We start from the raw sequence: 27,572 nt of genomic DNA on the forward strand, positions 1-27,572 counted from the left end.
ATTAACACAAAGCCGGAATTTCCTGCACCCTGGCCGAACACCGGAGTAAATTTAAATAATGCGTTGAGCCTTAAAAAATCGCAGATTAAGTAAGTACAGCAGAGCTGTCAAAGATGACGATAAATTCCGGTTAAAAATACTCGGAAAATAAAATAATAATTTCGCCCATATTTCACGGAGCTTCGCGCTTTGAATAATATCTCCAAACAAATTTGATTAAATCAGATATATGCTAAGAAGACTCAAACTGTCATAAATTATGCTTAATTTTATTAAATTCGTGTTGCGGCTTCCCCGCCGTCAAACGCCGCCGTCCTCGCCCCCGCAATTATCAGGTGGAGGAAACGAACGATTTTTATTTGGAAATTCGTGACGGGAAGCGAGTGTTTGATGTCTTTAAAAAACTACTCTGCTATAAAATCGAACATATCGAGGGTAAATTAAGTGGAAACTGTGGGGACCAAGATCGAGCAAGAACTGTGTGGCGTTTCGGAGAAAGTTGAAGAAATTTCTGGCTCATGAATGTTCCTGAAAAATCTTGAAGGTCGAGATTTTAATATAAATGTTCGTGCGAGCCATAACGGGAAAGGAAATGAATCTATTAGTGTTAATTGTGTGACAGTCGACAGTATTGAGAAAATTTGCGATGAAATGTTCAGTGGCGACAAGTCGACAAATTATGTTGATTGCGAGCGTTGTCAAGAAATTGGTTTTTATGGATTTTGCAAAAATTGGTAGTTATTGATGCCCGGTCTGGCACAGAGCAATAATAAATATGTATAAATAACTAACAAGGATTGCATGGCAATATAAAACGTGGAATATCGTGAGTCACAGTTGAGAAATCGATATGAACAAATAGCCAGTTTTAATAAATCGGGAGATTAAATAGAGACATATTTATAAATTGGATCTTACAATAAACAGAAAATTGTCTGCCAATAAATTCCAATAAAATCGCTGTATTTGTAAACCGTGGGCGACTAATATCTATAAGAAGATAATTAAGAGAAACTGGATTTATTTAATTCGACTCGATTGTTATTAAGACAATATACGAGGATAACACTTAATATATCCAGTCAGAAAATAAAAAATTTCTTGTGGGCACTATAAAAATACACGGGGAGTTTTGGTCGTGTTGTTTAGGAAATGCTTTTGATTTATTGTCATTTTTATAGTGCCAACGCTGGGACGTCTCTATTTTTATAATCATTTTCCAGTGTTTTATTAATAATACCGAAAGCATAATGGCAGCACAACAACTGTTTGACGAAATTTATTGTATTTAGATTCATCGTCTCGTTTTATCGTGGAACCAGAAAGACAAACGTTAGACACTAAATCAACGGCTATTTCTAGAAATGGCTGACTTGAGGATAATTTATTTATTTTTCAAGGACGGCGATCGTATCACATCACATTAACTTAATTGGATCAGGCTTCGGGTAGGCCAATGCCCTGACCAATTTTCAGTTTTTTTCAAATTTTCGCTCGTCGACAATCGAAGATTCGTTTTCCGATTTCCACCCCCTTCAAAATAGGATTTTCTGTGATGCAGTGCTCATAATTTTATTGATGCAAATTCCGACCATGCGATATTTCCCAACCAACTAGAAACGGAAAAAATTCAAATTACATGGTAAGTTCCAGTAGATTTATGACGGCAATTTAAATTAACATGTTTGATTTCATCTTTTTTACTGAGCAAGGACTTTGATAAGTCCACTTTACAATCGAACTTTTTTCAGCGAAAACATAAATCACACTCACTTCAATTAGAAGTGGAGTTTCCTTGAGGTGCAAATTCCTCCGCATTAATTGGAATTAGCGTAAAATACGATAAGAAAATATTTCAGTTAAGTGCACCGAGACACAGAAGGACATCCATGTTGAATTAATTAAGGCGAAGTGGTCGTCCGAATCGGAATCGCGTCTTTTAAGAGGAATTTTTGAATTTGAGGGAAAAGGGGAGAGTGTCGTCGCACTTTGGTGCCACGTGATTTAAGCGCGTCCTGGGAAGAGGTGTAAATCGGTTCGATTTTGTTTTTTCAGTTTATTAAGCCAGTTTGATAGATTTTTGTTTTTTATTTACCGACTGAAAGATTAATAAACGCGGCGCACTTTTCGCTTTTGAAGTTTTCAGCGCGGGGAATATTTTTCAGGAGTGATTAATTTCCCGGTGAAAAGCCGGTGGATGCGGCGCGAGAATCGCCGGTTTCAGCGAATTTCGAGAGCCGTGCGTATTATCCTGGAAAGCACATGTTCACCACGCCGTCCTGATTTTGCGCATCATCACGAAACTCTTGTCGGAAACGGCAACACTTACATTTCATCCTTTTTGGGCAATCCTGCTTGCGTCTCGGCATTTTGCCCGATCCTGTCGACGATTTTCGCAAAATCTTGACGGACTTGGGGAAAATCGCAGCAGCCCACTAGTTCATGGTCGAACCAACAAACACCACTAACATCTCTCCCAGAAAAATAAACAGAAAAGAAAACGAAACAACGTGTGGTAACAACAATCAGAAGTGGTACACTGCACAGCACAGAAATCTCGTATACGTTGTTAGGGGGTGTCGGGGAAGCATGGTGCCGCGGACCGGTGTCGGTTAATCCGAGTAGGTCTTGCACTTATGTCACCGTTCACCGTCAATTATCCTGCCACCGGCGGCACACCGCGATAAGTTGGCGCGAATGTCAACGCACGGAACAAGTGAAGAGCGTCCTTCTCAGAAGCAGGGCCTCCGTTGACTGAGTGACTGACAACACGGAGCGCGGTTTTACCCCCACTACCGCGACGGAACGAACAAACGACAATCGGCGCAACGTTTCGTCAGGTTGTAAGCGCCGGCGTCTCTCGGCGTCGCTCTTCTCTCGCCGTCCTCGCTCTCTGTCTGTTTTTCAGGATGTCATCTCTCGTCACTAGCCCGAACACATCTCTCAACCTCCTCTTCGGGACCGCTCTCTGTGCTGTTAGAGCCAGAGCCGGAGCAGCGCTAATGCGCAACTTCATGGTCAGTTTGACAGGTGGGCGAGGTCTAGCTCCGGTGACGCCTACTTTATGATCTCGGCCTCTCGCCGAGGCTAGCCTCGCACGGAGGCTGCGAGCTGTCGATGGACTTGCACGCGTGCTTTATTGTTGCGGGGACGGGTTCACCTGTTGTTGCCGTTGTTATCGTCGTCGTCGTCGTCGTTGTTGTTGTTATTGGTGGTGGTAGTGGTGCGGGTGGAGGACGGGTTTTTCGGGTCTCCCCGTAGGAGACGACTGGAGCGATGAAGTTATTTATGGCGGGCTCGCCATGGTACACGGATCTCGTGGAAAAAGTCGCTTAGAAAAAGCGTTTGTCCGGCATACATAATACATGGTCCGGCCGACACATGTATCTACTTCAAACAGGAATCTTAACAAAACTACTTATCTCGAGGCGACATCGAGATGTGCCCGTTAAGATCTCGATCGGTGCGTTTTAGATACAGATCCGATCAAGCTCTATTGTCACTTTGAAATTCATTCGTTTTTTGCGACACGTGAGTATATTTGTCAGACAAAATTTAAGCTAACAATTATAACAAAAGCCAATAAATTAAAAAACGTACATTCGCTTAGATAAAATATGTAAATTCAAATACCTAAGTATTCGATCTTTCAATATACACTTTACAAATGCATAATAACAATAATAATAATAATAATAACGAAATATGTATTGTATGTATAATTGCAAAATCAGAATTAAAGGAAAACAAGGAGGCCTTATGTTATATCTACATAATTTTGGGATGAATATTTTGTCTATCAAATAATCTGATACGGTTCTTGTCAGTATACCTATCAGATAGTTAATACAATTATCAGTCATAAATGAATTTCTTCAGGTGGGTCTGTTCTTTCTGTAGCCATATTCAGAAAAAAAAAATAAGATAATAAGCACACTTAAGTAGATATATGTAAGTACATATAACCAACGCAATTATCTCATGTCGTAGGACCGAAAAGACCTAATGTAGGTACTTGCTTTGTTTTGATAATTAAACATCTTATAATTAGCTTCAATTGAAGCAACAAAAAATTAATGAAGAAGAAACAACGAAAATTGTTGCCATGGCTAAAATGGCGTAGATTTCTAAAATTTAAACATTGCGTTTTATTGTAGGGACCTCTACATACTTATACAGGATTATTCACGTAGGATGACGACCTTGACCAGGTAAAAATGCAACCCAAAATACTATTTATAAAGCTCGATCACTATTAGGTATACATATTATCATAATAAGCAATTAAAATCACAAAAGTAGGGTACATAAGGATCATGTCGGTTCTGTCATCGTTCGAAAAGATTTTCAAATATCTACTAAATATGAACGAAAAATGCAATGACAGATATACTATCCGTTTATTAAACTCCCGCACTGTCAGTGTCAAAATTTTGAATTTTCTTTGGAGTGTACCTATGGTGACATACCTTTTCAGTTGCCTGTACACAAAATCTAGTTATAAGAACGTCAACAACAAAAGTGTGGTTATATTAATGGAGTTAATTCTCCTCTTTCCAAACAATAATTAACAATATTCTGCTTCTCTCTGGCCGTTAACAGTATTCTTTTACATTCCATACCTTCTTCTTGTGCAGCCACTTCGTGTAAGTAATATTTTGAATGAAAGAAACAGAATTTATTAAACATAACTTCAAATTTGAAATTTCTAATTTTTGCACCAACGTTAACGTAAAAATTACTAGTCTCTGAACGACAGTGCGGCAACTTGCAAACACTTTGACAGTGCGGGAGTTTAGTAAATGGACAATATGTACCTATCAAATTAATAGAATACCTACTTGGATTCCTGATTTAATTTTTAAATACCAAAACACAGTGAATGCTTTGTAAAATATATTTTGGGTTGCATTTTTACCTGGTCAGGCTCGTCATCTTACATGAATAGCCCTGTATATTTTTAGTATATATTACAAGAAAAGTGTGCTTACCTACTAAGTTTAAATTTTTGTCATTAGTAATAAATACTAGGTATTGTGTATTTAACTTAGTCAATCTACATTGAAAAGTAAATTGAACACAATTACTTTTAGTCCAATTAGGTATGTACCTGGATAATTACAAGGTGTCCCACCTAAGGCTTTCAGGTTTTATATCTCTATTATTTGTGGACCGATTTTTGTGAAATTTAGAAGATAGGTATTCTAATGAATGAAGAATAAATTACTGGTAATAAAATGCCTGATTAATTTTAATTCAATATACCTTTACGTCCATAAATGCAAATATGTTGCAAAACGTTAGCAATAATTTTAGGTTTTGTTTGGAAAAATGCATTGACGCAAATGGTGGTACATTTAAACAGGAATTGCAGGAATCTCCAAAATTTCACAATAATGCCCATTTGTTTCATGGATATGCGCGTTTTAATACCTTTTGAAAAATTAACACGGTTTTTTCCGCTTTTTCTTGTAGTACGACTACATTTAGGGGACCAATTTTTGCGGAAGTCAATGTTTATTGTTGTTCTACAGTTTAGTATAAACCTTAAACGATTTAATTCACAAATAAAGGGAGTTTAAATTTAACTACAGATTAAAACATACGAAAACATTGTTAGAACAATAGGTAACTAAAGTAACGAAGCATTTTAACCTACAGTTAACTTTAACTAGCGTTGGGGCAACCGGCCATTAGTGTTATGTTATTAATTTTTTTTTGTACAAAAAGTAGGAATAAACAATGGTTTTGAAAATTTTTAAATTTCAACTAACAAAAGTAGAGAAGCAAAATCATCTTTTTTACTAATAATTGTAACACTTAGTTCATCCTGTGTTAAGTACGTAAAGGTAACGTTTATTAGGTGGTTACTGTCAATAACAGTTTTTATTAGTTCAACTGTATGAAAATACCTACGTGCAGGTAAAAGAATCTGTTGACAGAGTAGGTACGCTTCAGTTGGTAACACGTAAAAATTTAATTCAAATGTCAATACAATGGTAATTGTCATTATTAATTATTGACTATTAAAATTTGCGATTACTATTAATACGTTCACTTTAGAGCAAAAAGTTTTCATTGTAGAGTGTTACTTCAGAAATGGAGAAAGACGTGCGAACGGCGAATGGTCCTATTCGACACCTCGAGTTTTTGAGGAATTTCAACAAAAGTTTCCGGACTTTCAAAGCACTTACCAACAACTTGCCCAGAAAACCTACAAATGCGTAAACATGTTTTGGAAACAGGTAGTGTTCTGCGCAAAAAAAGCAGTGGATGACCGACAAAAAGAAGAGCTGGAAATACTGAAGAGGTTGAACAAACAATTCCAGAGATTAACCCAAGAAACTAACCTATCATTTGGTAGAGTTCAGCATATCCTTAAAAAAGATTTGCACTCTTTTCCCTATCGTGTGTCTGTTCTGCATGAAATACCCCTTGACAATAACAGCCCCCACAACATAACCTCTCTGAATATTGATCGTTGGATCGATTTATAAACAAGCGGCGTGCTGACCGTTGAATAAAGTCTCGGGAGTTTTTTCATTGCACTAGGCGAGGTCCACACATAATTCACACCTTTATGAAAATCAAGATTTAAACGTTCTCAAAATCATTAACTTAACTTGTAAGATTAACACCTGATAATTGAAATCTTGCCAACTGAAATTTTGGTCAGAGCCTACTCTAATTTTTTTTCCGTCTCACGGTTTAATATGGAAATGTATATCTAAACAATTTGGGCAATTTAACAACAGAAAACTCGTTGGAAAAGTAAGATATAAAGATTATATTTTTATGTTCACCAGAGGACGATTTAGGAATTTAATAACACAAATGATCACTTTCTGTGTTGAGTGCTAATTTCGTTAAATAAGTTTCGATTATTTAAATGTCAACTTTATAAAATGGATTCAACTTTTTACATACAAATAATAATTTTGCTTCGCCATTCGGAGGACATACGAAATGACAAGAAATTTAATCGTTCTTTGTCCAGTCTATGTGATTATATGTCTGTCCTAATATGTACATGTATGTACATAAAACTAAAATAAATAGCCACCAGCTTTTGACAAAATTTCTCCTTCGTTTTATTTAACTGTTCATAACATAGAGAACGATGACCTTAGAAACACTTCGTGTTTTCTGATTAAGTTTAAGAAACATAAATTTTAAACTGTCACTTATTGATATGTGGCTTCAAAATTTTATGCGTCTTAGGTGTTATAAGTATCATAGCGAACGCTATCAATAGTTTTTTTTTACAGGTTACCAACTTATAAAAGTCATGTTAGAAAAACATGAAATTTTATTGAGATATTTCAACATAAGTGTTATTTTTAATTTATTAAGGTCGTCTGAGAAATAAATGCATTAGTAAACTGGTTGTTAATGTTATTCCACCGATCTGAAATATTTCAACTCGATATTATTAAACTATTAAACAAATGTAGATGTAGAGCTGTTAAAATACATGTTGATGTACTTACAGTTGGTTCGATTTTATTGTGCGAAAATCAAATATATGCATTTCAGAATTCAGGTCTTGGTCTCCGGCTAAAGTCGATCTATTTATTCAAAATGTAAAATTTAGAGTGTGCTGAAACCGGTCGAATTTACTTCGATCTAAATATTCCAACACCACCAACAACATTATTTATACAGGATGGCTCACCTAATTCTGTTATTATTAATTATATGTCCACTAATTTTAATATGTACAAACCCTACGTGTAGCAGTAATACATATGTGACCAATAAATAAATATAACCTTCACCATTGCTGTTACACCAGTTAGCACTATTCGCGTTCTGATTGTTAGCTCACATTATCAAATTACCCAAAAGGTTTGCCAAATTATTGACACTTGTCTCAATAATTTTTGCACCGAAAGTGACCCATTAATTTAGTCTACAAGGTTACCGTGGAAATTTATGGTACCACGTAAGTCAATCTGGCAGTTAAAGAAGTGGTACCTACGACCACGTAGGTGTTGATAATTTATGTTACTTGTTTAAGTTAAGACTTCTCCAATAGATAAAGTGTTGCAATTGGAAGAATAAGGTTCTAACCAGTAATTAGTACTTTTTGCTGCACTTATAGAAAGTAAGTTGTGTAAGTAACGTTTGGTGAGACTATTATAACACCCACACCGACCCAATACCAAACTCTAGAGATGCAATAATACTACAGTACAAAAACGTGTACCAGTAAGATAACACAACATCATTTTACCTAGTTTGGACGTACCAGTTTAGGTCTATTTGTTTACTATTGTTATTTTGCAAATATATTTCATGACATTGGTTCTATTTGTCAACTTGTCATAATTACGTTGTCAGCTCATTTCAATAATTAATTTATAGGTACTAGGTGGCCCTGATATTTACTAAAACTCTGATTTATTTCGTCTGGTTCGACGATTACTTCTAAAATGCACCCAATTACAAACTGACATTGATATGAATATTAACCTCTTTATTAATTAAAACCGACCATTAAAATATGTCTGATGAAAGCAATAATAATGTTGGTGTCTGTGGAAGCAATTTTTTAACACTTTCCATTTAATAAATTATCCATGCCTACTTTTTCCACAAGGACTTCTTTTTAATTCATGAGATACTAGTTCCATTATACAAATTTATATAAATGAGATACTAAATTCATTTAGCGTCGATAAATTTGGTAGTCGATTATAATGGTTCGAGATGATAAATTTTAAACACATGTATCGTTATGTTAAAAGAAATAATTACAATAAAACTGAATAATTCGATAATCTAACCTTGACTCTTGCCGATTTAGTTCCAGTAGCACCCACTTAAGATACAGAAACAAGAGTAGTATTTTTATTTATATGGTTAAACAATTAAATAAAAGGCGAAATTTCGTGCCAATATTGATACCTACATGACCGACGTTCATGAAACAATGAGGTATTAGTACTATAGCCGTACTGCATGCATTCAGTGAAGCGAATCTTCGCAGTTGCATGGAAATAAAATATCTACTCCTACTTGTTCTATTTTGTTCTACTTATCATTGTCATTTGCTTGTGTGAGTAATAAAATGTGTATCCTCTTCTTCTTTTTCATCTTCCGTTGTTAATTGCTATTGTTTACTATGGAAATGATATTAAACAGTACCTATTGTCCTTCAACGGGGACTTTGTTAGGAGCAAACACTAAATGTTAAAATTGTTCCAGTTCCTACCAACTTTAGGTTTCATAAAATACCACTGCTCAAAATACAGTTATTTTACAGATCTTCTAAAGCATTGGTGCTCTTCTCTGGACTAATTTACAATATGTTTCCAAAAAAGCGTACTAAAGTAAAGATGGTTTAAGCAAAGACTTTTTCTTGTAGATTCTTACGGTAGCTGCTACTCTGTTTGGCTCTGTGTGTTTGAAAGATCTCTGTTGTACGTGTTACTGTTTAATGAATGAATAATTGATGATTCTCTTAATTAAATGATTTCATCGACAGTAATTATTTTATTTTCCGTTGACCGCTTGTTAATTTCAATATTAATGAATTATTTTGTCTAAAATATAGTGTATTAATGGACCTCATTAATACACTATTTTTCATTAATCAACGATTCTTGCGATTTTGATGTATGAACAACCGACCTTTTTGGTTATAATTAGCATGTCATATTTTTCAAAGGTAACTAGGCTTTCTAAGCAACCGTGATTTTTACGTGAAATTGAATGTAAATGGAGTTGACGTCTTCTGACATTCTTTGTGGAAAAGTGAATAGAAAGTGTTGAAAAGGTCTCATCTTTATCGAAAAAGATGAAATTGGTTTTGATTTGGGTTTAATTTGAAATTTTGTCACAAAAAAAAAGTTTGCGGTCAACGAAAAATTTTTGTAATCAACTCGTTTGTTAATGGGCGATTAATAATCTCAACTATTAAAGGCACTCACTTGCTACACTCGTTCGTGCTTTAAACAGTTTCGATTATTAATCGCCTTCATTAACAAACTAGTTTATTAAATAACTATAACTTAATTATTATTAATTAGTAAAGAATTAAAAGCGTTTCTTTACTTTTACTAGTTTTACTTAACGATTTTTAGTAGTTATGTAGAATTACAAATTTGAATCAAATTTGCTTTTTACTTCTCAAGAAGATACATAATAGGTATGTACCTAAGTATGTATGTACAATAATTGTCCTATAGATTTACCTTAAATATTTTCACAATTTATAAGATTATTAAAATGAAAAATTAGTTTTCCAATCACTCATTTCTGTTAATGGCCAAATTATTAAACTTCAATTTACATAATACATATTGATTGCATGCAGTGTTCCTAAGAGTTTTAATTGACGTTTTTATATTTTGTCTCTTATGGTCAAGTTAAGGAAGGTGATTATTTTGTAACAACAGTAATATGTATTTAGAAATATTTGCGTAATAGACATCTACAGATAATATGTATACAGGGTGAATTTGAAATGTATCACAATCTTAAAACCCTAGGATCTTCAAACAAATTTACGCTAAAGATCCACATGAGGGCAGCAATGCCAGGTAAAGTTCAAGCACAAAAGTTGAGTACGCCACTGGTATCACATTAGGATAAATAGTAAGATTAAATGATCGAGTGCAACGCAAAAAAAATGTAAAAAGTTTTGTTACCCGATATAAATTTAAAAATACTGCCTACATAGAATAGGTCTAAAGATAGATTATTGTAGATTTTACCCACATCAAATTTCAACTACATATTTAAATTTAACGGCTAGGCTAGTACACCTATCGTATGTATAAATAAATTGTAATTAAAACTACAGACTGAGATTCACATAAACTAACTAAATTTGTCAATTACAGTGTTATTGGACCGTTTGTACGGAATAGCGACTCATTAAAATGTTTGTAACGGTGATTCATCATCGAGGAGCCTTTCTCAAACCAAAACAATTTTTGATCTTCGTTCATGACAACTATCGGAATAGTGACATTTACGACATACATATTATTTCAGTAAAATTCATACATTTTCAAGTCTATTGTTTTTCACAACAGCTGATGGTCATTTCAAATTTTTGAAACATGTGGTAGGTAGGTATTTTAAATAACTTGAATTTCTCTTATTTTGTATTTGACGATATTTAATTACTTAATGTAGTAGTATGTAGTAGTAGTAGTATGTACACTTCTGCTCACTGAAAAAGCATAGGTACACATACATTTTGCTTGTGTAAATTAGATTTTGTCCGAACTATTGATAAGTTATGTAAAAAGTACTGGACGCATTATTTCTCTACTACTTCACAGAAGTAGTAGAATATTTCAAAAATAAATGTTGTTGCTTCACTTATTTTTGATAGTGTATATGGAATATGGTGGAGTGACATGGCGCCGATACACTGTAAAAGACACAAATTTATTAAAATCTGTTTAACGCCCAACCCCTGAACTTGTACTAACTATAAATTCGTTAACTATGTAAATATGTATACAGAGTATCTCAGCTAAGACTTTTGAGCCTAATATCTCGGTTATTTTTAGGAAATTTAAAATACAAATATTTTAGACGGGAAAGGTTCAATTAGTAATATCTGTTCACGTTGGAATGAACATCAGTGGTGCAAATAACCTGACCTGTTACTATGGCAACTCATATGAAAGTTAATGCCAAATGTGTGCGATTTGCACCACTGATGTTCAATCGAACGTGAACAGGATATAATAATAAAATTATCTCAAGTTAAAAAATGTACTTTTAACACATATTTCCTTTATTGAAAATTAAGCGCAGTTATTATTAGATTGTTAAACATTAAAAAATGGGTGTCTCCACAAACAATTAACTAAATCACTCGTCTGATTCAACGAAAAGATTAGATTTTGTTGTTACAAATGTAATCTAAATGAAACAATTGGTGAAAAGTTGCCAACAACATTTTGTGCACCCCTTAAAATCTGTCAAAAGTGGGCATGCTTTACAAATTGTGTAAATTTATTTAAAATACTCTAAAAATAGACCACAATGGCAGAAATTTCAATATTGTTGAAAAAGGAAACAATTTTTACCTTTGGAGAGTCTCGTAAGAACTTCAATAACACAGTTCGTTTTCTCGTGGAATATTATCCAAATGTAGACTTTACAAAATGTAAGGTTCAGAGAGTTGTGAATTTATTTGGAGACCCAGGAAGCGTACGTGAACTAAATTACCTTATTAAAATATCCCGATCGTGTTTTAGTCCTTTATGGAAGAATTAAAGCATCCAGTATTTACCTTTGTAAGTGTTTGTAAGGTTAGAAAAACAAACGTCAAATATGTCAGCTGCGTTTGTGCGAAGAGGGGTGACCAAAATTCGGCGATAGTGCGCGTCTACGTTTTTGGACATGCAGCCACGTTTAACACCATTCTTTTCTTTTTTCTTGCAAACCACACGTCTTTCAAGGACGAGTTTCTACTGACAGCATTTTTTATTGACGATCCATTTTTTAATATAAATCTTAAGTGATTCAACATCTTAAAATTGCATGTAAAAATTACTTTTTTAAGACGGGTTATTGCTTTAATGGGATTTTACTCTTCGCCGTCTAAAATATCTGCATTTTAAATTTCACAAAAATCCGTTGGAAAATAACCGAGATATTAGGCTCGAAAATCTTAGTTGAGACACCTTGTATAAGTAAAAAAATTTTTGAAAGTATGAAAGTTTTGTAAAAAAAATACGTAGGTAGCCTGAATAAAGTTTACTAATTTTATTATTCTAAGATCTGAGGTTGGTTGAATTTGACAAGAAAATTTTCAAGACATAGTTACTAACATTGCATTAAATTTTGTAACCGCTCCAGCTAAGATAATGGTAAGTATTTTTATTTATATGTATTGCTTTATCTTTCTGTGTGTTTTAGGTGTCTGTTTCCAATAAGATGTATTAAATTTTTGCAAATGATTCCACAAAAAGGTTCAAAGAGAAAAACAATATATGTATGTACCTAGTGAAAAATTTATAATGTTATTGTCGCAGACATTTTGTCATGTATGTATCGTTATTTTAAAAGATTAAAAGGGGCAGTTTACAGAAAGGGAATTAAATATTTAATTCGGATTAAATTTTAATGCGGGATTAACCCATGAATCCGAAACTTTGATTGGTTCAATCTGATCACGTGTTCAGTTAATCTCGCATTTGATTGCGATTAACTTAATTTGGCTTCTGTAAACTGGCTCTTAGGGCATTTCTGTAAACTGGCCCTAAGAGCACATTAAAATTTAATTCGAATTAAATATGTATTTATTTCCTTTTCTGTAAGCTAGCCCTAGGTGAGACTAAAAAATATTCACATTTGTAGCCATATCTTTGTTGTGTTATCAGTTTTATTGCCAATAACATACATTTCTGTAAACACTATCAAAAGTCGTCTACTAATAAATCATGTCTTTGTCGGTAATATTTTGGTATTCTAGCTACAAATTTTAATGAACAAGCTTCTGGTTTTAATCAGAAAAAAATAACTATACTAGCCAAATGCACTTATAATCTGCAAGCATTGCCAATATTGATCTTAATCATTCTAACACACATTTTACTAAAACAAACAACGAACAAATTTCACATAATTGGAACACTCCATCATTTCTCTTATTTCTTCTCGTGACACTTTCCTGTTACCACAGAATCGCCTAATTTGTACCCAGTTCCATTAATTATCTCCTTTCGATCTAATGGCGGTAATTATGAATCTTTAACGTCAATTAATTTTCGATTGACGTTTTTCATAATTTTTACTACAAACACGCTTAAACGATTTTTACGAAACATTAAAATTGTGCTTTACAACACATTAACACGTCTTAAATTCGAAACCATTAGCGTTGAAAAAAAAATCTCCGGTGCTACCTATTTTCTTCAAACGCCGCCGTGTGGCACCACTGTAACGTACCTCGATGACAAGTCTAGCGTGGTTTGTGTTGTTGTGTTCGTAATTATATCCATTTCTCCTACTGAAATCAATCGGTAAGTATTGATTTAACACAAACACTACGTATATTTGTTGAATTATCGGTTCTAACAATCTAGATGTCGGTTTACGAACGCAACTCGCGAATTTTGAAACTTAACCTCAAAACTATTCATCGCACGGCCGTAGTTTATTTATGCGTAATAACTGTAAAGATTTATTGCAATAAAGTCTAGATTTGCATTAATTTATTGCATGATACAGTTTCTGCCTTTTTTCAGTTTTGTGTTTTTGCCGTGACTGGTTAATAAATTATTAAATATGTTGTTTAATTTCGGTTGCACGGTCGACTCGATCGATTTAATTTTATTGCCTTTACGATTAGTTTTTTCGCGATCAATAATTCAGGTATTGATTTGATTATTGCGATTTTTCGGCAGTTAGCGAGGTGGAACACCCGGTGAGAGATTAATGCCGTGTAGTTGAGACGTTACGGTAAGGTGGCAGCACTTGTCAAGACCCAGACCCGACCCTCTAAATAGTGTGGGTGGAGCTTATCTCTATCAGTTGTGCATTTAATGCACCATTTAATTATTTCCCATCGGAGTGTTATGATGGGAATGTGGATGAGGGGCGCATTTTGAAGGAAACGATTCTCGAGGTGGTTGTGCGTTGTTGTTTTTTTTTTTGGGTATTTGTTGCGCCTGACGAAAAGTGGAACAGGGAGACAAGACTATTGTCGGAACTTGGTTCGTTCGATCAGTTTGTCGAACATCTTTTTTCAATTAGTGTAGAAATTACAACAATTTAAGCAGCTTCGCTGAATGAAGTAATATGTGTTCTTAATTATAAAGTGAGTACCTATGAAGAATAAAAAATATATCATATCTCGATTTTGTTCGTTCATCTACATAAAATAAGGCGACTTTATATTTATTAGAACTTAATTGATAAAAACTTTATAGTTTAGCAAGACAATAACAGTTGAACCTGATATCTGTGCCTAAGTAAGTACCTACTTATCTACCTAAGTGGAAATTCAGATATCTATCCAAATATGTATGAACATCGAAAAATCAAAAGCTGAAATGCATGAAACAGTGTAATTCAACATTGGTACCCTGGATGGTATGTGAGGACCCCATAAGGTATTCCTACTTAGATAAAAAAAACTAGCCAGAATATCTCGAACTATGTAAGACATAAATTTGTGATTGGGAAAAAGATATCTTTTGTACTCATAGATGGCCTTCTAAACAACTTGCTAGACGTTACGGACATTTTGATCTTTGTTGTGGATGTATTTTTGTTTGAAATAGGCTTCGTTGGAAAAGAAGGAGATCTTGGGGGATACATAAATAAAGAAAATGAACAAATCCAAGTTTCACAACACAAATTAAAACAAATAAATACTGTATAAATAAGAACAGATAGGTTGATATTTAATATTTATTTATGATATAAGCATCGCACCTGAATACGAATGTCGTATGACATTTTATCATAAGAAATAATTAGTCAACAAGAACACATAATATTACACAAACCAAATAGTACGCTTTGAGATATTTTTTATTTCTGTCACGCTTCTGCCACCATTCGGAGAATACAGATGATACAGATTACGGAGCAAGAAAGTATGTATTCTCTTTGACATCGAAGCTGTAACACAATAATACAATTGCAACTTTTATACCAACGAAAACAGTACAAAAGTAAGTACAAATATTTTACCTTGAAGTTTTCCGCACTAGTGCAGTCATTTGAATGTTTGACGTTATACAGGGTGTCTCAGCTAAGACTTTCGAGCCTAATAACTCAGTTATTTTCCAGCGGATTTTTGTGAAATTTAAAATGCAGATATTTTAGACGGTGAAGAAGAAAATCCCATTAATGCAATCACCCAAGTCTTGAAAACGTAATTTTTACATGCCTTTTTAAAATGTTGAATCAATTAAGATTTATATCAAAAAATTGATCGTCAATTAAAAATGCTGTAAGGAGAAACTCGTCCTTGAAAGACGTCTGGTTTGCAAGAAAAAAGAAAAAAACGTGGCTGCAGATGCAAAAACGTAGACGCGTATGAAACAAACGCGCACTATCGCCGAATTTTGGTCACCCCTTTTCGTACAAATGCATTTGACGTTTATTTTGCTAACCTTATAAACACTTACTAAGTTAAAGACAACATTTGGACGTAATTTATTATACTGGATGCTTTAATTCTTCCATAAAGGACTAAAACACGATCGGGATATTTTAGCAAGGTAATTTAGTTCACGTACGCTTCCTGTCACTTCAAATAAATTGACGACTCTCTTAACCTTACATTTTGTAAAGCCTACATTTGGATAGTGTTCCACGAGAAAACGAACTGTGTCATTGAAGTATTTACGACACTCTCCATTGGCAATTTTTTTTTCCTTTTTCAACAATACTGAAATTTCTGCCGCTGTAGTCTATTTTTATTTTCAATAAATTTACACAATTTGTAAAGCATGCCCACTTTTGACAGATTTTAAGGGGTGCACAAAATGTTGATTGGCAACTTTTCACCAATTGTTTCATTTAGATTACATTTGTAACAACAAAATCTAATCTTTTCGTTGAATCAGACGAGTGATTTAGTTAATTGTTTGTGGAGACACCCATTTTTTAATGTTTAACAATCTAATAATAACTGCGCTTAATTTTCAATAAAGGAAATATGTGTTAAAAGTACATTTTTTAACTTGAGATAATTTTATTATTATATCCTGTTCACGTTCGATTGAACATCAGTGGTGCAAATCGCACACATTTGGCATTAACTTTCATATGAGTTGTCATAGTAACAGGTCAGGTCATTTGCACCACTGATGTTCATTCCAACGTGAACAGATATTACTAATTGAACCTTCCCCGTCTAAAATATCTGCATTTTAAATTTCATAAAAATCCGTTGGCAAATAATAATAGGCTCGAAAGTCTTAGCTGAGACACCTGTATATTGATAGTAGATGAAAAAGTACAGAATTTATGTTTTATGAAAGAAATTGTAATGAAAAGAGATTTTTTGAAGAGAAAAACAAATTTCAAGTCGGAAAAACTGTAACAGTTTTTCAATTTTGAGATCACCGTTTTCAGCTGTATCACCTTCTAGAGTTAGACTAAAAAAAAGTAACGTAAGTAAAGTATCAAAATAGCTTGTCCAATATGGGCCCTAATGCATCTTATTGATTCTATTGACGATCTGACCAGTTCTGAATTCTCTGAAAATTTAGAAATAATTTCAATTAATATTCATTTACCTAAGCCTTGTTCTGTTAAAGTAAATAAGTACGTAGGTAATTATTCCTGGAATAAAATTCCTACGTCTCATTTTTCCCACCTTGCTGTTCTCCCCAATAGTGAACCTAAATGATATTACTTTTACCACTAAAATAGGCACATTTGTGTTTCAAAATAAATATACAGGGTGTCCCAGAACTGCCTCCCCAGGGAACAAAGGGAGTATTTGGGTAAATGTGATAATCGAATTTTAAAGAAAAAAAATCATATCTCAAGCGATTATCGAGAAAAGACATCCTAAACTTGACCAATCAGAGTTGAGCACCATCAAGGCAGGATGACCGCAATTTTGGTTTCGAAGTCAAAATTCCAAGTAAACTTTTCGCTGATTGTTGCGATACCAATAATTATTTTTGCTGTTTAGCAACCTGTTCGACTTTTTAGTAATACCTGAGGACGAACTTCTGAGATTGGTGAAATTGAAAACTTTATAACTCGGTTATGTGAGTTACAGGAAAATTTATTTTAGTCATCTTGGAGTCTCTTTTGCTGTCGGCACATATGGGGAGGCTGTATATTTGCTTCAACTGTAACCTCCTTATTCTTATCTTCCCATTAAAAATTGTTTAACGCTTGGAAAAAGATAAAAAAGGCTGTAGTGTCCAAATCAAGAGAATAGAAGAAATTCACAAGAAAACAATAGAATATACCGATGATTGCCATGGGGAAAGAGAATTCGTTTCTTCTCACTTCTTCGACTTCCATATTAGGTTCTCAATAACTCCAGAATGTTTGTAGCAATGGTATTGCCCTTTTCAAATGCTCAAAGAAGATGTTTTATTTTGAATTTCAATAAATCAGCGCCGCTATCTTTTCAATGATGTCAACATAATCGTTTTTTTTCGGTGACAGAGAATTGCTATCTTTGCTGTACTTCCACTTTTCTCTTATGTCAGAGAACTTTGTAAGGAAGTTAGGTATAAAGAGCGTCCAAAAAATGGTGGTAAAATGACCTGGTGTTTTGCGTGTGGCGTAGCTTAATCAGTGAATTATTTGTTTTCCAAAAAATTGTTTTGTTATTCTTAGGGCAGCCTGATGGTTTTTACTTAATCTACATTGAAATTATAAATAAAGTGACGTTATGTACCTATCTGAAGAAAATGCCAAAGCTACCAACTAAATAGCTTATCTGTGTTAGTGTGTTTGTAATAGAGAGAAAACGACGACCTTCTTGTCCACAAAAATCACCTCCAGCCGTTCGACACGCCAAATTCATTGAGTAGGATGTGATATTAGGTAGGCCCTCGATCATTGGCCTAGGTATATGTAATAAAATATGAAGACGTTCCCAAAACTATCAGTATACAATTTTTAATGTCCTTGAACAAATTAAGGTTTAAAATGTACTAGATTTATGTCCATCTGAGCGATTCCGAAAGCTTTTGAAATTTCATTTGTACAAAATGACGTAATGATTATGAATAACAAGTGGAAGCACAAATGCACATTTAATTTCAGGTAGGTAGTTTCAGCATGCCAAATCCAACAAAAATGTAGTCGAAGCTAAACAAAATATTCAAAATTAATTCTACTCGTATAATAATAAATAATATTTAAAAATAATTCTTTAAATGCTCCAGTCCAGACTAATCTCCCAAACAAACTGTTTTCTTACTTTATCTTGCGTTGAGTGCACCAGCACCGAAATTAATTAAGTAGGTACCACCTGTACAAATCCAAATTAATGTAAGCATATTTTAAAAATTTCGGTACCCTGAAGTATGTAAGATACGGATCGTAGTGGTCAGGTACTAAGTAAATCAACATTAAAAGATAATCTTGTTTTTGCTTGACCGTAATTCCGTGATAAATTAAAAACGTGATTAACAAGAACAAATCAAAGCAAGTTTTCTTCGACTTTACACGCCATTCAATAACTAATATTTAAATAAATCCATTACGCAGAATAACTCAATAAACATATCCTGAATGTAGACATAATTCATAGTCGTGGTAGCGCCGCAGGCTAATGTTGCTCAGTTACCAGAAGACGGAGCCATCTTTATCACAGGTAAACAAAACAGTAAAGCTTGTAGCCCACTGTAGCTGAATCGAACGCGATCGAAATTATTTTAACGAACTGACTCAGATCTCCCTATGCACACCTCCAAATATTCCTGTAGTCACGGAATCGAGTTTTTATCGTTGATGGTTGCTCTAGCGAGAAGATTTTTGTCGTAGCACTACTATTATTTAGCATTAATTAAGTACTTAACAAGAATAAACGAAAATTTTGGAACTATTCTATGACCGAAAAAAAGCAAAACTTTTGTAGATTTGACTTATTCCCAGATTTACCGAAAGTCGAAATAGTAATTTATGCAACAAGTGCACTTTTTCATGAACGGGAAACTCACTACCTTCAAAGTGATGTTTCGCGACCGCATAGCGGTGCGCGAACATAGATTTCGCGCACTAGTGCTTCAAAACCAGCCAAAAGCATTCGCCTTTTTGAGCATTCTGAAGATAATTTGACTCGATAAGCGCCATCTATTCACAAAGGTACACGACAAATCAGACAAAATATTCGTTTCAAACAATATTGTACAAACTTTGATGCGCGAAGACGCATCGACACATTCGCGCAAATGAAGCACTCGCTACTTCGTCGCTCATCCCTCAAATAATGCGCTCTTGCGCGAAAGATGTCTTCTCACACTCATTTCGTAAAGAACTATTTGCGGATCCATAAATCAGATTTGTTTGTCTCTTGCCAATCTTTGAAATAAAATATGTCTTTGATATTAGCATTTTTTATTGAAGACTCTAAAAACTAAAAATATAATGTATTCTATTTACTCAAACATATTTTTAACAAGATCTAGATAAATGGATAGTTTTGCTCCTAGCAGACATTTCTAGTGCGTAACAAACTACTTAGTTCTTTTTCTTATGTTGTCATTTTCTAGTTGAGATAAACAATAAAAAGCTCTTTGTTTGTTGTGTATTATTTCATTTTTAACGTACTTACTTGAATACTGAGAACGGTAACAAAGTAAGCGCGTACAAAAAGAATGTTTCCACAAGTTTTCGGTTAAATTTTTGAAACCGCGTCCATCCCGCCCGTCTTTTACATCAAGCAGCTGTTTGAATTCGAACCAGTCGTCAGAGACTAAATTACGCTTCGGATTATATTTGGTTCCTGTCCATAAGTCATATTAAGACTACACAAAACTCGCAATAAATCTGTCAAACGCTGAGGGGGGCATGGCAGCCATCACTGGGTTTTGATCCTCTCTCTCGCCTCTCCCCTTCTTCTGGTGCTTCTGCTGATGAGTCGATGGATAAAAGCGAGCAGGCCGCAGTCACAACATACCTCCTTCATTCCTCCCATGCAACGCAGATATCTTGCATAAATTCGGATCGGGCAAAATCCATAAAAATCGATAGAAAAAAATTTGTATGGACCAGTTCTCGTCCGGGGCCGGTTGTTCTCTGGCCCGGCCGTGATTTACGGTGGACAGGCCTTTTGTGCCCGTCAACTTCTTCACCGGGGACAGGTCTGGATTTAAGGTTTTATGTGATTTTTATGCTAATTGGTAATTTAGTTGATATGTGATTTTGGAATGTTGTGTACGATTCGGCTCGTCTTTTTATTGTGTGAGTTGGAAATAATGGGATTTATGAACCGATCTGATGTATTTATTGAGGATTTGGATTTTATAATTTACTGTAATAGTTGCCAACACACTAAATATTATAGATTGATATTTATCACCGCATTAACATGATCGATGGAAATGACTAATTATTAAAGTGGTTCGCTTATGTATATTTTCGACTTTTAATGGAGAGATTAATTGACCAAATCGCTGCAATTTCATTTGCATACACTTCCGATTTTAATTCAACCTAAAACTCCTTTCCACACTATGCCTGTTTAGGTAAATCGAGTTTCAATTACCTCGACGAATCGTACTGCATAATTACAACATATTTATTAAGTCATTCGAACACTAATGAGAATGTTATAATATAAAAATGAAAATTAATGCAAAAAGAACCGGTTGGCCGGGAGGTTGTTGAAAGTTCTTACTATTTATTGTAAATGAGACAATCAAGTATTTTGCACTGGCGGTGTACCTACCGCTAGTCTACAAACAAGAACTAATTTTTTTTTTTATTATTATCATTATTAATATGTATTATCTTTATTTAATATACACGTAAATATATAAATGTACTCCTACGTGAATATATGGAGTGGTCACAAAATGTGTTTGATAGTGCTAACAAGCTATAAAATGGGTCGATGTATCGAGGATGTACAAATAAAAACATACGGGTATTCCGTTTCTGAGTTCGATGCCGGTAAGTTACAAAACCGGGTTGTCATAAATCAATAATAATCAGTAATCACGGCTTAACACACGCACATGCAATTTTTTTTTGGCGGGAAGATACTTGCGCTCGGCTCACGTTAACAAATTAAAAGTGAGAAAACATGATGTTTGGAAGATGCCAGGTAAGGGATAGTACTTTAGAGCAGGAAATCCAAAAAGTTGAATTGTAACATTTTATTACCAGTAGAATTGCCTAAGCTGCTTATCATTAATTATTCATGAAATCTTTTGGACGCACTGGAATCTGTCAGCGCTTCGGTCGTTTTATGGCTTAGCGGCATCGGGCTCAGAAACAGAGGTGGAGGTGGTAACACTGAAGCTAACAAAGCTTTCTGGGTAGTCTTGGCAAAAAAAACATTTCTTTTTGATAATTTCGGGTCTATTGACGATGATAAACTTTATTTCATTGGTAGTTTTTATTATTTGCTTTAAATTCTATTTTGCCAATTGGCAAGAAACTTGTTGGTGTCTCATGAAATTTTAATCTTTGGTCCTTTGATCCAACTCAGTACACAATTGTATCAATTCAACTGATGCTTCGTCATTGTGAAGATTATCTTCAGGGGTCTCACAGTCTGTTTTTACGTATGAAACGAGCTGGCAACAGTGTACTAATGTTAATGCCTACTGGATGATCAATTATCAAATTAAATTAAATTAACTTAAAAAATGTTGAAAAAAAACCTGAAATTGTTTTACCGTACCTACATAATAATAACGTCTGTTAATAACAACATGTTCCGAAGATGAGATAAATACAGGTTACATATCATTAAAAGTAATGGAACATACTAACAATAAATCAAAATTAATTATAATTATATAGGAAATTCCAGGCAAAGTTGGGAATTCATCAGCGTAAACAATTTATTGTTGTTAATATGTCATTCGCCAACGATTTTTCTTGGTTAATTTGTATTTCATAACTTGAAAAATATGTTTATTACATTAGATAAATTCATATGCATGACAAAACGTCATAAATAACGTCGTCTATCGAGCCTGCCAATTTGGCCGATTTTTTGCAATATTTTTGTTGTAATTTGCGGCCGATATAACAGCGAAATAAAATTGTTCAACTATTTGATTTACAGCTCGAGTCACGACTGCATTTATCTCACCACCGATAAATCAAATTTTCTTTTAGTGTTAATTGGGATCTTGCTAATATCTAATTGGAATTATTCTAATGCGGTGTGATCATTTGCCACAACAAATTAAATAATGGTCTATTAATAATGATAATTGTTAACATCTCTCGTTTAGATTTTTACACAGATGGAGATAAATCATCCTGAGGACACATTAGTGATAGCATACGACATACGGCCTTTCCTTTATATTATATGAATACAAATTGTTGAGTATGCGGCAAACAAGAGTTCTCACATGGTAATACCGAGCAAAGTTGTTTAGTGAGTCCGAACGCGGCTATAATTCACCTTTTGCATTGCTTAGTTTGTAATTAGCACATGTAAATACCATACAGAGTGATCAATCTATGTGCATAACTTAACTACGTGACTGTTTCAACTTCTCGAATCGTTTCCATCATTTCCTCTTCCCTTCGGTCAAAGGATGAATGATTGCGCTGTGCCGTCACATAATTTGCAATCTTTTGCATTTTTCCAGCATTCTGGAAATCACAAACGGCTGAATAAATCTCGAAGGTGAAACGAAACAAACCGAAACAACTTGGTCTTTGTTATGTTTTCTATCGTGTGTTCAAATGAAAACCTGGGCTGAGTAGGCGTTGAAAAAAGTAATCCATTTGGAATAGTGTAAAGTTTGAATTTGGCGCCGTTTGACACGAATGACATTTATTTATGTTTAATCGAGACATAATTGAACATGTTTGTTTTTAGTAAAAGGTGCTTTTAGACATTTGCTTCGAGAATAGGAATCACTAGTTATTCTATTTTTATTTTTTATGCAAAGAAAAAAAACAAAAAGATTTTTTGTTTATAATTTTTAGGTTAGCTGTCAACATGCTCTAATTACAACTGTCAATATACACTTTAAAAAAGCAAAATAATTGAGGGTTTTCCAACCCAGGATTTCATTTGAACGCTCGATTCAACTGACCAAAAGGATACAATTTAGATTTTTTTTCAATAATTCAGTTACAACTTAGAATTCTTAAATGATGTAAGTTCTGGGAAGTTTTTCAAACACTACAGTTAAATAGTTAGCCAAATAATAATTTGATTATTTTGGAGGGTTAAGACAATGGTCAACATTTGTTTTTTCTTAATAAATTCTCTTCACTATGTCTTAGTTATTTCTTTTTGACTAGTCAAAATTATGTACAGTCGTTCACCAAAATAAAATAGGACACAGTGTTACCTTAGACAGTTTCACAATTCAAAGATGTGTGTAGGGTAACTGAGGCTTATGTGTCTCACATTACAACTTGATTTGACTTGACGATTGATTTACAAAAAGTTAGGTTGTGGTTTTTCACTTGTCATCTCGTCACTGTCAGTATGTTCAATTGAATGATTGTGAGTTTTTGAAATATTGTCGAATGATGACACTTATCAGAATTGTTTTTTTTATTTTTGACACTTTTGTTTCCTAAGAGATGGATTTCGCAAAAATATCGAATTACACAATCGAAATTTACTTTGTCCTATTTTATTTTGGTCAACGACTGTACACAATCGATATTTTACAGAGTTCTGTTCTTTCTAAATTGGTTTGGTGATGTTGTATCCATTACTTCCAAGACTGTTGTTATCTTAAAAGAAAAATATTGTTTATTATTATTCAGTTCAGTTTGTAACATAATTACAACTAGAAGATTTATAGAATTGAGCTTGTTATCAATATCACTTGTACAAATTGATTTCATTGTTGTGTTGTTCATAAAACCTAAGAATTACATTGCAATAACTTGATTCCAAGGCCACAAAGACAGTCTATTTCATTGGTATGGTATTCGTAGCAATACTTTCTAGGAACATATATAGTCCATTTTTTTTATTATAGTCCGATGAGTTTAGTCCGAATCAAGAAGTCAACATGACCTGCGTCTGCTTTCGACATTTGACAGCAGTGCATGGTTCTACCAATATTTGAAAATTTATTTAGGCAACATGAGACAGATATTGTGTTCTTTCGTGCTTTCTTGGTTTTTGTGCAAATTCATTCCTTCGATTTAATTTTGTCTTTCAAAAAACCGCTCCCTTCAGAACTCTTTTGATAACTATTTACATATCAACTAATAGGTCAGATATATTAAAAATTGTTGAAAACTGCACAAAACAACCACGTTTAGACTGTTTTTCTTTCTTCCTAGATTTTGTTTCAGCAACGCCATGAACACAGAACAACAATCTATGAATTAGTTTACCCCCTTACCTGTTAACTTTCAGTCTTGCAAGTTTCCGCGCAATTCCAATATTATTTTTGCAATTTACAAATTCTGTAAATGAATCTGTCCACATGCTTTTCGTTGGCATCATACGGAGGACATTTCAAGCAAAATTAAACAAAATTATCACAAATAATGTGGTTAAAACGTAACCTAAAAATTTGACGTCGCTAATGTAATAAACGTACAACTCGTGTCTTGCTCGAATCACACATGCTAAAGCGAGATGCATAGTGGGACACGCTTAATACGTACAAGAATCCAATAGTTTGTTTACATTATGTTGAAAAGAGATAGCAATATGACAGTTGTTTTGCTTTTTAATTGATACATCGGACTATAATTAAAAAATGGACTATACCTACAAGTGGCCAAATAAAAAAAAATATAAATAAAAATTCTGTAAAATTACACCATAATTAGACAAAATAGATAATAATACTACAACAAAGTTAAAACATAAAATTGTTTTTTTGAAGCAAAACTGTGTTTGGTCAAATTGATAAAACATTTTAAATTTCTTGTTGATAAAATGCAGAATGCAGCATAATTTCAAGAAAAACCTTCTTCCGCAGTATGATAATATAATAAATAATTTGATGTACATATATCAAAGTTTAACGGCAATAATAATAATTATTTCCGGCACTATTTTATTTTCTCATGATGAGTATCAAAGCACAGCAAGAACTTATTGAAAACAACTTTAGTACCGTGGATTAAAGGTCAACCTTTGGTTTGGGACGTTACTGTTGTAGATACACTTGCAGACAGTTACGTATTGAAATCATCTGAAGTTTAAGGTTTTGCCGCTGAAATGGCTTGCAAACGCAAACATAGCAGATACATATAGTTCAATCGTTTCGTCAAACTACGTGTTTAAAGGTTTAGCATTTGAAACCTTAGGCCCTTGGTGCAAAGAAGCCATCGATTTCATTAATGTCATCGGAAACTGACTTATCGCGGAATCAGGCGATTCAAAATCAAAGAGATGATTTCCCTTGCCATTCAACGTGGAAACGCTGCAAGCATTCGGGGCACTTTTCCAGATTCCGCAATATTATCGAAAATTTTTGTATAATAAATGTTATGTAATTATGTTATTAATATAAAGTTTCATAACTGTAGACATTTGTTTCTTTTTTTCCTTCTTTTATTATTCCTTATTATTCCTTCTATTATGACAACCTGTTACATTTTTTTTTTTTGTTCACATAAGATAAAATTTTAGAAAAAACAACCGTCTTAAGTAGACATCTGTAGTTTTAAGAGTGCCAAAAAAATTTGTGTCATGATTATTATCGATTACAGAAACTCTGTTTATTTTCTTCCATTCCCTTCTTATTCTTCTTTTTATTCTTATCATAATAAAACTAAATTGTATCAGTCCAGAAAAAAATTTGAAGCCTGCAATAACTGTAAGTACTTAAGAACATACCGTGTAATAAGTGCAGAACAGTGTCAATTTCTCACGGACATGAAGAATCACACGAGTGAGAAATACGCGTTTTCGCACGTGTTGACGTGTTGCACACTATTCTGCGATCATGAGGAAGTAAAATAATTTAAATAAATGCTTTATTTGCCCTCCGGGCTTTCGATTTCCTGATTAGTACAAATATAAAAATACAATTCCGAAAATGAATATTTTTTCCTATCCCCCACCCTTTTCTTTTTTTATCCTTCCCTCCTCTTCCATATCTCTTTCGTCCATCTTATCTCCCTTCCGTCTTCATTCAGTATTTCTCCCCGTTCCTTTCTCTCCTTCTCTCTCATTTCGCTACATCCATTCCACATGTGTTCAATTGTCTCTCTCTCCTCATAGCACATTCTGCACCTTCTTTGCCCTGCTTCCATCTAATACCTGTTTTCTCTCTTTTCGTTCCCATATCTAAATCTCGCCATCATTCTTTTTTCTCCTGGCACTCTCTCTCCGGAATTTCCTCTGTCATATACCTCTCATACTTCCTGTCGTATCTTTCCCTTCTTTCTTGCTTGTCCGTGTCTTCTGCCTTTCACTCAGCTCTACATTCATCCATCTTCCTTTTGCTCTTAATGTTTCCATGTCACTGGCATACCCGTTTCTCTAGTATTTCTCTCTCTCATTCTTCTCCGTGTTTCTTTTCTTTTTGTTCCAGCATTACATTAGCATCCTGTACTCTTCCCTTCGATCCATTTTGTCTTCAAATTCTGTCTCTTTCACTCTCAGCCTATTCCTCTTGCACTCTTCCCTCACTATGTAACGTGGCGTTTCTCTGTCCACTCTCAACACCCCTCTCAAATATTTTTCTTGCACCTTCTCTACCTCTTGTTGTTCCTTCCATCCCCAGATCTCTGCCCCGTACATCAATATACTCTCTATCATGCTCTCAAACATCATCATTCTCCTCCTGAAATCACCTCCCCACTTTCTCTCTCCTATTCCCCAAACACATCCCACCAGCATATTTGCTTTCCTCACTATCTCTCTGATAGTAAAGTAAAATGAACGATGAGGTAAAAGCGGATTGACTTTGAGATGAACAAAAATGATAGTTAATTTGTTACTCGACAAGTACGAAATGCGCATGCGCAGAATGAGC

The 27,572-nt window shown here is 34.1% G+C and overlaps 2 protein-coding genes across 3 annotated transcripts in view; one reads left to right on the plus strand and one right to left on the minus strand.

Moving 5' to 3' along the window:
* tio (tiptop) overlaps positions 1-2,968 on the minus strand; it is a 150,689-nt gene extending 147,721 nt beyond the window's left edge. The window contains exon 1 of one of the 2 annotated variants that reach the window (XM_069041743.1): positions 2,330-2,968. In XM_069041743.1, coding sequence (XP_068897844.1) covers positions 2,330-2,369 — 40 coding nt within the window. In that variant the 5' untranslated portion in view covers positions 2,370-2,968. The remainder of the gene's footprint in view (positions 1-2,329) is intronic. The other variant, XM_069041745.1, reaches the window with a different exon arrangement.
* Positions 2,969-13,887: 10,919 nt separating this feature from the next.
* LOC138126524 (uncharacterized) overlaps positions 13,888-27,572 on the plus strand; it is a 65,756-nt gene continuing 52,071 nt past the window's right edge. Inside the window, exon 1 of the mRNA XM_069042293.1 lies at positions 13,888-13,997. The gene's annotated coding sequence lies outside the window, so the exon portion shown is untranslated. The remainder of the gene's footprint in view (positions 13,998-27,572) is intronic.

Source organism: Tenebrio molitor, chromosome 3 (assembly GCF_963966145.1).
Source record: "Tenebrio molitor chromosome 3, icTenMoli1.1, whole genome shotgun sequence".
In the NCBI taxonomy this organism is placed as follows: domain Eukaryota; kingdom Metazoa; phylum Arthropoda; class Insecta; order Coleoptera; family Tenebrionidae; genus Tenebrio; species Tenebrio molitor.